We start from the raw sequence: 12108 nt of genomic DNA, 5'->3' as shown, positions 1-12108 counted from the left end.
ATATAAAAAAACAAAGTGGGACTTTCTAAGATAAAAAAATATATAACATCTGAAATAAAAAACAAACCAGATAAGATTAAGAGCAGTTTAGTTAATGCAGGGGAAAAAGTCAGTGAAGCTGAAGATGACAAAAGAAGCTACACAGAATGTAGCATGAAGAGAAAGGAAGACTGAAAGAAAAAAAAAAAAGAACAGTATCAGTGACCTGTGGAACATTAACAAGAAGTCTAAAACTCTAAAGTCCAAAAGGAGAGAGAGCACAAAAGACAGGAAAAAAGTTTGAAGATAAAATATCTGAAAAAAATCCACATTTCTTAGAAACTATAAATCCATAGATCCAGCAGCTCAAAAAACCCAAGTCATATCATAATTTACATAATTCTGCTGCCAGGCTAGAATTCTATACCTACTGAATATGAACATCTTTTAAATACGAAGATGAAACAAAGACATTTTTACACAAAAGCTGAAAAGAAAAATGCTAAAGGAATATCTTCAGACAGAACGAAAATGGCACTAGGGAGAAATCTGGAGACACACAATACACAAAAGAATAAAGAACACAGAAATGGCAAATATGTGGGTGTATATATATATATATAATACATTCTTTTCATTTTTATTCTTTTAAAAAGATGGTTGACTGTTTAAAACATAAATAATAACTATGTATTATAGGGTTTACCTCCTACATATGTGCATGTAAAAGGTATGACAATAACACAAAGGCTGGGACATGGGAAGGGAAGTGTGTATACTGTTATAAGGGTATTACTCTATACTCAAAGGGATATTATATTATTTGAAGATAGTCTCAGATAAGTTAAGTAGTCATATTGCAAACCTGAGAAAAGCACTAAAACCAAAACAAATATGTATAGTGAAAACACCAACAGTGGAGATAAAATGGATTACTAAAAATTACTCCACTCTAAAAAATGCAGGAAAAGATGGGGACAGGAAGAAACAAAGAACAGATGAAAGAAATAGAAGACAAATAGCCAGATGATAGATTTCAACTCTGCCATATAGATAATCTAAGGTAAACAGTTTAAATATTCCAGGTAGAAGGCAGAGATTGTTAGAATAAATAAAAAAAATAGCATCCAAATATATTTTGTTTATAAGAAACCCACTTACATATACAAATAAGACAGGTTAAAAGAAAAATGATGGGGGAAAAACACTAATCCAAAGAAAGCTTGTCTGGCTAAATTAATATCAGACAGAGTAGATTTCAAAACAAAAGCCAGAGATAAAAAGGTACACTTCATAATGATAAAAGGGTCACAACATCAGGAAGAGTTAAGAATCCTGGCAGGGCACAGTGGCTCACACCTGTAATCCCAGCACTTTGGGAGGCTGAGGTGAATGGATCACCTGAGGTCAGGAGTTCAAGACCAGCCTGGCCAACATGGTGAAACCCTGTCTCTACTAAAAATACAAAAATTAGCTGGGTGTGGTGGTGCACACCTGTAATCCCAGCTATTCGGGAGGCTGAGGCAAAAGAATCACTTGAACCCGGGAGGCAGAAGCTGCAGGGAGCCAAGATCGTACCACTGTACTCCAGCCTGGGAGACAGTTCAAGACTCCATCTCAAAATAATACTAATAATAATAACAATAATAATAATAATACAGAAGACTTGAACAATGCTATGAAACAATTTAGGCTAACTGACATCTGCAGAATACTTCATTGACTATAAGCAACACATTCTTTTCAAGTACATATAGCACATTCACCATAATAGTCCATATTTTGGGTCATTAAAAAAGTCTAAACAAATTTAAAATAATTGAAATTATAAAAATTATGTTCTCTCTCTGCAAAAGAATTAAATTAGAAATCAAAAACAAAGATATGTCTGGAAAAATCATCAGAGATTTGGAAATTAAACAACACATATCTAGACAGACTAGAGGTCAGGGAAGAATTTACAAGAAAAAAAGGACATATTTTGATGCAGGTAAGGCAATACATTGAGGAAAATTTTATGATTTTAAATGCTTATATTTGAAAAAAAGAAAAATTCAATCAATTTCCCAAGATTCTACCTTAAGACACTAGAAAAAGAAAGGCAAACTAAACCCAAAATTAATAGAATGAGAATAATATAATAACCAGTAGCAGAAATCAAATACATTATGCTAAGTAAAATAAACTAGACACAAATTATTATATATACTATATCATTCCATTTATACAAAATATAGTAAAGGGCAAAAAAAAGGGTACTGACCTAAAGTAAATGAGTGGTTGTCACAAGCTGGGACCTGAGGGAGCTGATTGCAAAGGGGCATAGGGGGCTTCGTGTAGTGATGGGAACGTTGTATATTATAGTGGTGGTGATCCAACTGTATGACTTTGTCAAAGCTCAGCAAAATGTATAATTAAAATGGGAGAATTTTAATGTTGTAAATTATATCTCAATAAAACTGATTTTTAAAGACATGTTCTAAGGACCAAAAAAAAAAAAAACCCCTCATATAATGTGCTCTTAGTGCAAATGGGACAATATAATCTATTAATAGTGATGCATCGCACACCTTCCAGAGCGGGGAAAAGGGAAAAGACTAATTAATAGAGTCTGAGAATCCCCTGGAAGTGGGTTTGGCACAGAGCAGAGCTCCTGCTTGCTGTGGATTCAGGGGGAAGCCAGTCATTTATTTCTGCTCAACAACTTAGCAGAGGGCTGGCCTCAGTTGTGGCAGGAAACTGAAATTAAACAGGATGACCATAAAGGACATTTCCAGTTTGAAAAAGTAAAAATAAAAATGTTTAGTTGGCATCTAGAGTTAGGGAAAAAAAAAATCCAAGAAATTTCTACCAGGTGGTAGAAACTACGACAAAATCTAGAGGCTCCCTGGTCATGATCTGCAGAGGATGAAAGAGAACAAAATTCTGCATGGCAGATCGGGCCTAGAAAGTCAGTGGAGGCTAGGGTTTACTTTCCCTAGCATCAGAAATCTGTGGTTTCAAACTCACTGGGTTTTATTTTTCTTTTAGATATTTAGCTTTTAGATAAGCCTCCTTTAGAAATTCTAGCCTGTCTCAGGAAAAGGAGGAAAAGGAGAAATGAAAAGGAGCTTTTATCTATATTTGGACTGTCTATCAGGAGAATGTGTGGCCCTCAGGAGACAGGCCAAGCCCAGAGGCTCCTGTGTGCAAAGGCTAAGAGCTCTGCAGTTGAATAAACAGCGTCCAGAAACACCATTCACTGACAGAGCTTGTTTCTTTCACAAGCATTTCCTTTCTGCTTTCTTCAAGTGCTTTGTATTCTGTTTATTTGGATACTGCTAGAAAGTGACCATATCAGCCGGGTGCAGTGGCTCATGCCTGTGATCGATCCTAGCACTTTGGGAGGCCGAGGCGGGCAGATCACAAGGTCAGATTGAGACCCTCCTGGCCAACATGGTGAAACCCCGTCTCTACTAAAAATACAAAAATTAGTGGTGGCAGGCGCCTGTAATCCCACCTACTTGGGAGGCTGAGGCAGGAGAATTGCTTGAACCCGGGAGGCGGAGGTTGCAGTGAGCCGAGATCTTGCCATTGCACTCCAGCCTGGCAACAGAGTGAGACTTTATCTCAAAAACAAAAACAAAAACAAAAATTAAAAAAAGAGGTGACCACATCAGGGTAAAGCCATCACCAAGGGCATGGTTACTGTCAAACCAGTTGTTACAGTTGAACTGTGTTCCCCCTTTTAAGTCCTAACCCCCAATACCTTTGAATGTAAACATGGAAATAGTGCTGTTGCAGATGTAATTAGTTAAGATGAGGCCAGACTGCGGTGGGGCAGGCCCCTAATCCAATATGACTGATATCTTTATAAAAACGGGAAATTTGGAAACAGACACCCACACAAGGAGAACACATGTGAAGATGAAGGCAGAGATCGGGTGATGCAGCAGAAGCCAGGAAATACCAAAGACTACAGAGAGCCATGGGAGAATAGGAAAGCGGCATGAACAGATTATCCTTCCAGCCCTCAGAGAAACCAGCCCTGCCCATATCTTGATGTAGGACTTCTAGCTCCCAGAACAATGGGACAATACTCTTCTGTGTTTAGGCCACCCGGTCTGTGGTGCTTTGTTACGGCAGCCCTAGCAAACGAATACAAGCTCTTCCATGTCTTCATGCCCAGAGATCGAAGGATGGCTCCTGAGCAAGCTGGAAGGTGCAATATGAGATCCAGCAATGCCTTTCCTCCTAATTTAACCTGAATAGAGATCTCAAGAGCCCCCGAGAATCCGGTATTCACAATGGTAGAGAAAAGAAAACCAAGTGGATGCAAAAAAAAAATCTTCTAAATTTACCTTCTTACTAAAGTCCAGTTATCCTGCTTTTCAAAAACTACTTAATCATGGGACTAGTTTCTGTCAGAGGGTGAGGGGATGGAGAACAAATAGAATAATAGTGGAGTCAGCATGATTAAGAAATAAAATCTATACTTTATGAAGAATTAAGAGTGTCCTTTTCTCTTGCAGGTTTATTTTCTGTATATCCTTCTATGTAGAAATACTGTATTGTATCATGTTGAAATGTGAGTTTTTTTTTGTTTTTTTTTTTTAAGAGACAAAGTCTTGCTATGTCACCCAGGCTGGAATGCAGTGGTACAATCATAGCTCACAGTAGCCTCAAACTCCTGGGCTCAAGCAATCCTCCCATCTCCGCCTCCCGAGTAGCCAGGGCTACAGGCACTTACCACTGTGCTGCCTAATTTTTTTTTTCTTCTTAAAGATTGGGTCTTGCTATGTTGCCCAGGCTGGTCTCGAATTCCTGGCCTCAAGTGATCCTCCTGCCTCAGCCTCCCAAATTGCTGGGATTATAGGTGTGAGCCACCATGCCTGGCCATGTTGAATTTTAGCTAGGAAACACTGGAAACATCCACTGCCTATTATTTACCTGTGACCTGACTACACATTCCAGAGCCTTGTGAAATAGAGAATCTCATTAACTCCAAATATTAGTCTAGGCCTCCTGCTCTACCCTTTGTAAACAATGAAGAAATGAGCACCAACAGGCAGCCGTTTGAAAAGGTGCCTCTTACCTCCATGCTTGTGCTGAACGCTCTAGTAACTTTTGCTCTGATGGTTATAACTTGTCCAACTCTAGGGAAAAACAAACAAACAAACAAAAAAAACTCAGTAGTTCTAGCACATTTTATTTCAGATCAGACTTAAAGATTACTTAAATGCATGCCATAAAGCAGTTCCACCTTATCATGCTGATAATGTTCATGCATGGGAAATTCAGGTTAATGATAATGGAAAAAGACAGCGCTTAAAAACAAAGGCCGATTACTGTAAACCACACTTATGGTGTTAGTGGACCACCAATATTTAAACAGAAAAGAACCTCTACAGAGATAGTGTGCGACATGACTCCAAATCCGCAACACATACTGACTATACAGCAGCTGTTTTCCCAAGAGAAGTTAAGACAAATACACCAGCAAATCTATACAGCTGATATTTATTTTTAAAAGTTAGTTAATGCATAGATGGACAAATATACAAAAATGCAAGCAGGCAAACTGATCAGCTTCAGTTGGTTTGTATGGGCCCTCATTGATGCTAGGTGGTCTACTCACTTCGATCATGTAACCTGACGTTGTTCCAAAACTTTTGTGTTCAGGCCCTTCAGTCAGCTCTAATCCCTTCCCCTTAGCAGAAGGTAAGAGGTTATCCAATAGAAGCCCCCTGGATTTTTCTTCCTTAACTTCAAAGTTAAACTGCATTTGCACCTTTCTCTTTGCTCTTCTTTTCAGGGAAAGAGGGAATCTCTTGAGACCTAATCTCATTCTTTACCTGTGCCATTGGTCCCATCCTCCCGTGACCCTGTCCCCTCCCTTGTTGGCTCTGCTTCATCAACTCTGTCCTCCTTTCTGCCTTCAATCTTTGCCTCTTCCCCAATTCTCCATCAGTCTATGACAATGCCCAAGGCTTCTTTCCAAAATCTTTCTCTCAAACTTATTATATCTCAAGATGTTTTTCTTTTCTTCATATTCAAACTTCCTAAAAACATCTTTTATTTTTCTAACTTATACATTTCACTAATGCTTACTGAGTTAACTGGCATTTTACTGAGTAGTCCTGGCATTAAGCCGGGTCAAAGGACACAGTGATTAATAAGACAAAACTGCTGACTTCAAGGAGACCAATCTTTCTTTGGGATGCTGGGATGTAAACAGATAAAGTCCAAAAGATTACCAAGGAATTATCGACAATTCATTAACAATAAAAATCCCTGTCATTAATTAAATGAAGTTTAATGTTTCTCAGTGTGGCCATACTAATAACAATGACTACTCTTTATTGAATGTTGTGTGCAAATCAGGCACCGTGGGATTTGCTGGCAAGATGGCCGAATAGGAGCAGCTCCAGTCTGCAGCTATCAGCGAGATCGATGCAGAGGGGGCGATTTCTGCATTTCCAACTGAGGTACCCGGTTCATCTCATTGAGATTGGTTGGACGGTGGGTGCAGCCCATGGAGGGGGAGCCGAAGCAGGGTGGGGCATCACCTTACCAGGGAAGTGCAAGGGGTTGGGGGATTTCCCTCCCCTAGCCAAGGGAAGCCGTGAAGGACTGTGCTGTGAGGAACGGTGCACTCCGGCCCAGATACTGAGCTTTTCACATGGTCTTTGCAACCCGCAGACCAGGAGATTCCCTCCGGTGTCTACACCATCAGGGCCCTGGGTTTCAAGCACAAAACTGGGCGGCCATTTGGGGAGACACCGAGCTAGCTGCAGGAGTGTTTTTTTCATACCCCAGTGGTACCTGGAACACCAGCAAGACAAAACCATTCATTCCCCTGGAAAGGGGGCTGAAGTCAGGGAGCCGAGTAGTCTGGCTTGGCAGGTCCCACGCTCATGGAGCCCAGCAAGCCAAGATCCACTGGCTTGAAATTCTCGCTGCCAGCACAGCAGTCTGAGGTCAAACTGGGACGCTCGAGCTTGGTGAGGGGAGGGGCGTCCACTATTGCTGAGGCTTGAGTAGGCAGTTTTACCCTTACAGTGTAAACAAAGCCACCGGGAAGTTCGAAGTGAGCAGAGCCCACCACAGCTCAGCAAGGCTGCTCCGGCCAGACTGCCTCTCTAGATTCCTCCTCTCTGGGCAGGACATCTCTGGAAAAAAGGCAGCATCCCCAGCCAGGGACTTAAAGATAAAACTCCCATCGCCCTGGGACAGAGCACCTGGGAGAAGCGGCAGTTGTGGGCGCAGCTTCAGCAGACTTAAACATCCCTGCCTGATGGCTCTGAAGAGAGCCGCAGATCTCCCAGCACAGCGTTTGAGTTCTGATAAGGCACACAATGCCTCCTCAAGTGTGTCCCAGACCACCACGTATCCTGACTGGGAGACACCTCCCAGTCGGGGCCAACAGACACCTCATACAGGAGAGCTCTAACTGGCATCTGGCAGGTGCCCCTATGGGACAAAGCTTCCAGAGGAAGGAACAGGAAGGAATCTTTGCTGTTCTGCAGCCTCTGCTGGGAATACCCAGGCAAACAGGGTCTTGAGTGGACCTCCAGCAAACTCCAGCAGACCTGCAGCAGAGGGGCCTGACTGTCAGAAGGAAAACTAACAAACAGAAAGGAATAGCATCAACATCAACAAAAAGGACGTCCACTCAGATACCTCATCTGAAGGTCACCAGCATCAAAGACCAAAGGTAGATAAACCCATGAAGATGGGGAGAAAACAGTGCAAAAAGGCCGAAAATGCCTCTTCTCCACAAAAGGATCACAACTTCCTGCCAGGAAGGGAAAAAAACTGGATGGAGAATGAGTTCAATGAACTGACAGAAGAAGGCTTCAGAAGGTGGGTAATAACAAACTCCTCTGAGCTAAAGGAGCATGTTCTAACCCAAGGCAAGGAAGCTAAGAACCTTGAAAAATGGTTAGAGGAATTGCTAACTAGAATAACCAGTTTAGAGAAGAACATAAATGACCTGAAGGAGCTGAAAAACACAGCATGAGAACTTCGTGAAGCATATACAACTATCAATAGCTGAATCAATCAAGCAGAAGAAAGGATATCAGAGATTGAAGATCAACTTAATGAAATAAAGCAAGAAGACAAGATAAGAGAAAAAAGAATGAAAATAAACAAAGCCTCCAAGAAATATGAGACTATGTGAAAAGACCAAATCTACGTTGGATTGGTGTACCTGAAAGTGATAGAGAGAATAGAACCAGGTTGGAAAACACTCTTCAGGATATTATCCAAGAGAACTTCCCCAATCTAGCAAGACAGCCCAACATTCCAATTCAGGAAATACAGAGAATACCACAAAGGTACTCCTTGAGAAGAGCAACCTTAAGACACATAATCGTCAGATTCACCAAAGTTGAAATGAAGGACAAAATGTTAAGGACAGCCAGAGAGAAAGGTCAGGTTACCCACAAAGGGAAGCCCATCAGAATAACAGCGGATCTCTCTGCAGAAACCCTATAAGCCAGAAGAGAGTGGGGACCAATATTCAACATTCTTAAAGAATTTTCAACCCAGAATTTCATATCCAGCCAAACTAAGCTTCATAAGTGAAGAAGAAATAAAATCCTTTACAGACAAGCAAATGCTGAGAGACTTTGTCACCACCAGGGCTGCCTTACAAGAGCTCCTGAAGGAAGCACTAAACATGGAAAGGAACAACTGGTACCAGCCATTGCAAAAACATATCAAATTATAAAGACCATCGACATTATGAAGAAACTGCATCAACTAACAGGCAAAAGAATTAGCTAGCATCATAATGACAGCATCAAATTCACACTTAACAATATTAATCTTAAATGTAAATGGGCTAAATGCTCCCCTTAAAAGACACAAACTGGCAAATTGGATAAAGAGTCAAGACCCATCAGTGTGCTGTATTCAGGAGACCAATCTCATGTGCAAAGACACACGTAGGCTCAAAATAAAGGGCTGGAGGAATATTTACCAAGCAAATGGAAAGCAAAAAAAAGCAGGGGTTGCATCCTAGTCTCTGATAAAACAGACTTTAAACGAACAAAGATCAAAAGAGACAAAGAAGGACATTACATATTGGTAAAGGAATCAATTCAACAAGAAGAGTAACTATCCTAAATATATATGCACCCAATACAGGGGCACCCAGATTCATAGAGAAAGTTCTTAGAGACCTACAAAGAGACACACAATAATAGTGGGAGACTTTAACACCCCACTGTCAATATTAGACAGATCAACGAGACAGAAAATTAACAAGGATATTCAGAACTTGAACTCGGCTCTGGACCAAGCAGACTTAATAGACACCTACAAAACTCTCCACCCCAAATGAACAGAATATACATTCTTCTCAGCACGACATATCACTTATTCTAAAATCGACCACATAATTGGAGGTAAAACACTCCTCAGCAAATGCAAAAGAATGGAAATCATAACAAACAGTCTCTCAGGGTACAGTACAATCAAATTAGAACTCAAGATTAAGAAACTCACTCAAAATCGCTCAACTACATGGAAACTGAACAACCTGCTCCTGAATGACTACTGGGTACATAACGAAATGAAGGCAGAAATAAATAAGTTCTTTGAAACCAATGAGAACAAAAACACAACATACCAGAATCTCTGGGACACATTTAAAGCAGTGTGTACAGAGAAATTTATAGCACTAAATGCCCAGAAGAGAAAGCAGGAAAGATCTAAAATCGACACCTTAATATCACAATTAAAAGAACGAGAGAAGCAAGAGCAAAAAATTCAAAAGTGAGCAGAAGACAAGAAATAACTAAGATCAGAGCAGAACTGAAGGAGATAGAGACATGAAAAACCCTTCAAAAAAATCAATGAATCCAGAAGCTGTTTTTCTGAAAACATCAACAAAATAGATAGATCGCCAGCCAGACTAATAAAGAAGAAAAGAGAGAAGAATCAAATAGACACAATAAAAAGTGATAAAGGGGATATCACCACTGCTCCCACAGAAATACAAACTACTATCAGAGAATACTACAAACACCTCTACAAAAATAAACTAAAAAATTTAGAAGAAATGGATAAATTCCTGGACACATAAAACCTCCCAAGACTAAACTAGGAAGAAGTTGAATCTCTGAATAGACTAATGTCAACTTCTGAAATTGAGGCAGTAATTAATAGCCTACCAACCAAAAAAATCCAGGCCCAGATGGATTCACAGCTGAATTCTACCAGAGGTACAAAGAAGAGCTGGTACCGTTCCTTCTGAAACTATTCTAAACAACAGAAAAAGATGGACTCCTCCCTAACTCATTACATGAGGCCAGCATCATCCTGATACCAAAACCTGACAGAGACACAACAAAAAAAGAAAATTTCAGGCCAATATCTCTGATGAACATCGATGTGAAAATCCTCAATAAAATACTGGCAAACAGAATCCAGCAGCACATCAAAAAGCTTATCCACCATGATCAAGTCGACTTCATCCCTGGGATGCAAGGCTGGTTCAACATACACAAATCAATAAACGAAATCTATCACATAAACAGAACCAATGACAAAAACCACATAATTATCTCAATAGATGCAGAAAAGGCCTTCAACAAAATTCAACAACCCATTCATGCTAAAAACTCTCAATAAACTAGATATTGATGGAACATATTTCAAAATAATAAGAGCTATTTATGAGAAACCCACAGCAATATCACACTGAATGGGGAAAACCTGGAAGCATTCCCTTTGAAAATTGGCATAAGACAAGGATGCCCTCTTTCACCACTCCTCTTCAACACAGTATTGGACGTTCTGGCCAGGGCAATCAGGCACGAGAAAGAAATAAAGGGCATTCAAATAGGAAAAGAGGAAGTCAAATTGTCTCTGTTTGCAAATTACATGATTGTATATTTAGAAAATCCCATCATCTCAGCCCAAAATCTCCTTAAACTGAAAAGCAACTTCAGCAAAGTCTCAAGATACAAAACCAATGTGCAAAAATCACAAGCATTCCTATACACCAATAACAGACAGAGAGCCAAATCATGAATGAACTCCCATTCACAATTGCTACAAAGAGAATAAAATAACTAGGAATACAACTTACAAGGGATGTGAAGGACCTTTTCAAGGAGAACTACAAACCACTGCTCAAGGAAATAAGAGAGAACACAAACAAATGGGAAAATATTCCACGCTTATGGATAGGAAGAATCAATATCGTGAAAATGGCCATAGTGCCCAAAGTAATTTATAGATTCAATGCTATCCCCATCAAGCTATATTGACTTTCTTCACAGAATTGGATAAACTACTTTAAATTTTATGTGGAACCAAAACAGAGCCTGAATAGCCAAGACAATCTTAAGCAAAAAGAACAAAGCTGGAGGCATCATGCTATCTGACTTCAAACTATACCAGCAGTAACCAAAACAGCATGGTACAGGTACCAAAACAGATATATAGACCAATGGAACAGAACAGAGGCTTCAGAAATAACACCACACATCTCCAACCATCTAATCTTTGACTAACCTGACAAAAACAAGCAATGGGGAAAGGATTCCCTATTTAATAAATGGTGTTAGGAAAACAGGCTAGCCATATGCAGAAAACTGAAACTGGACCCCTTCCTTACACCTTATACAAAAATTAACTCAAGATGGATTAAAGACTTAAACATAAGACCTAAAACCATAAAAATCCTAAAAAAAAAAAAACAAAACCTAGGCAATACCATTCAGGACATAGGCATGGGCAAAGACTTCATGACTAAAACACCAAAAGCAATGGCAACAAAAGTCAAAATAGACAAATGGGCTCAATTAAACTAAAGAGCTTCTGCCCAGTAAAAGAGACTATCATCAGACTGAACAGGCAACCTACAGAATGGGAGAAAATTTCTGCAATCTATCCATCTGACAAAGGGCTAATATCCAGAATCTACAAAGAACTTACACAAATTTACAAGAAAAAACAACCCCATCAAAAAGTGGGCAAAGGATATGAACAGACACTTTTTAAAAGAAGATATTATGTGGCCAAAAAACTTAAGAAAAAAAGCTCGCCATCACTGGTCATTAGAGAAATGCAAATCAAAACCACAATGGGATTCCATCTCACGCCAGTTACGTGACAATCATTAAAAAGTCA

General features: G+C 39.8%; 1 protein-coding gene across 2 annotated transcripts in view; it reads right to left on the bottom strand.

Annotated features, from left to right (window-relative positions):
- ACOT12 (acyl-CoA thioesterase 12) overlaps positions 1-12108 on the bottom strand; it is a 66645-nt gene that overhangs the window by 39143 nt on the left and 15394 nt on the right. For both annotated transcript variants that reach the window (XM_050795670.1, XM_050795671.1), the window contains exon 3: positions 5054-5114. In XM_050795670.1, the coding sequence (XP_050651627.1) occupies positions 5054-5114 (61 nt within the window). The remainder of the gene's footprint in view (positions 1-5053; positions 5115-12108) is intronic.

Source organism: Macaca thibetana, chromosome 6 (assembly GCF_024542745.1).
Source record: "Macaca thibetana thibetana isolate TM-01 chromosome 6, ASM2454274v1, whole genome shotgun sequence".
NCBI lineage: Eukaryota > Metazoa > Chordata > Mammalia > Primates > Cercopithecidae > Macaca > Macaca thibetana.
The sequence above is the reverse complement of the archived record's forward strand: the minus strand, read 5'-3'. Positions and strand labels throughout refer to the sequence as shown.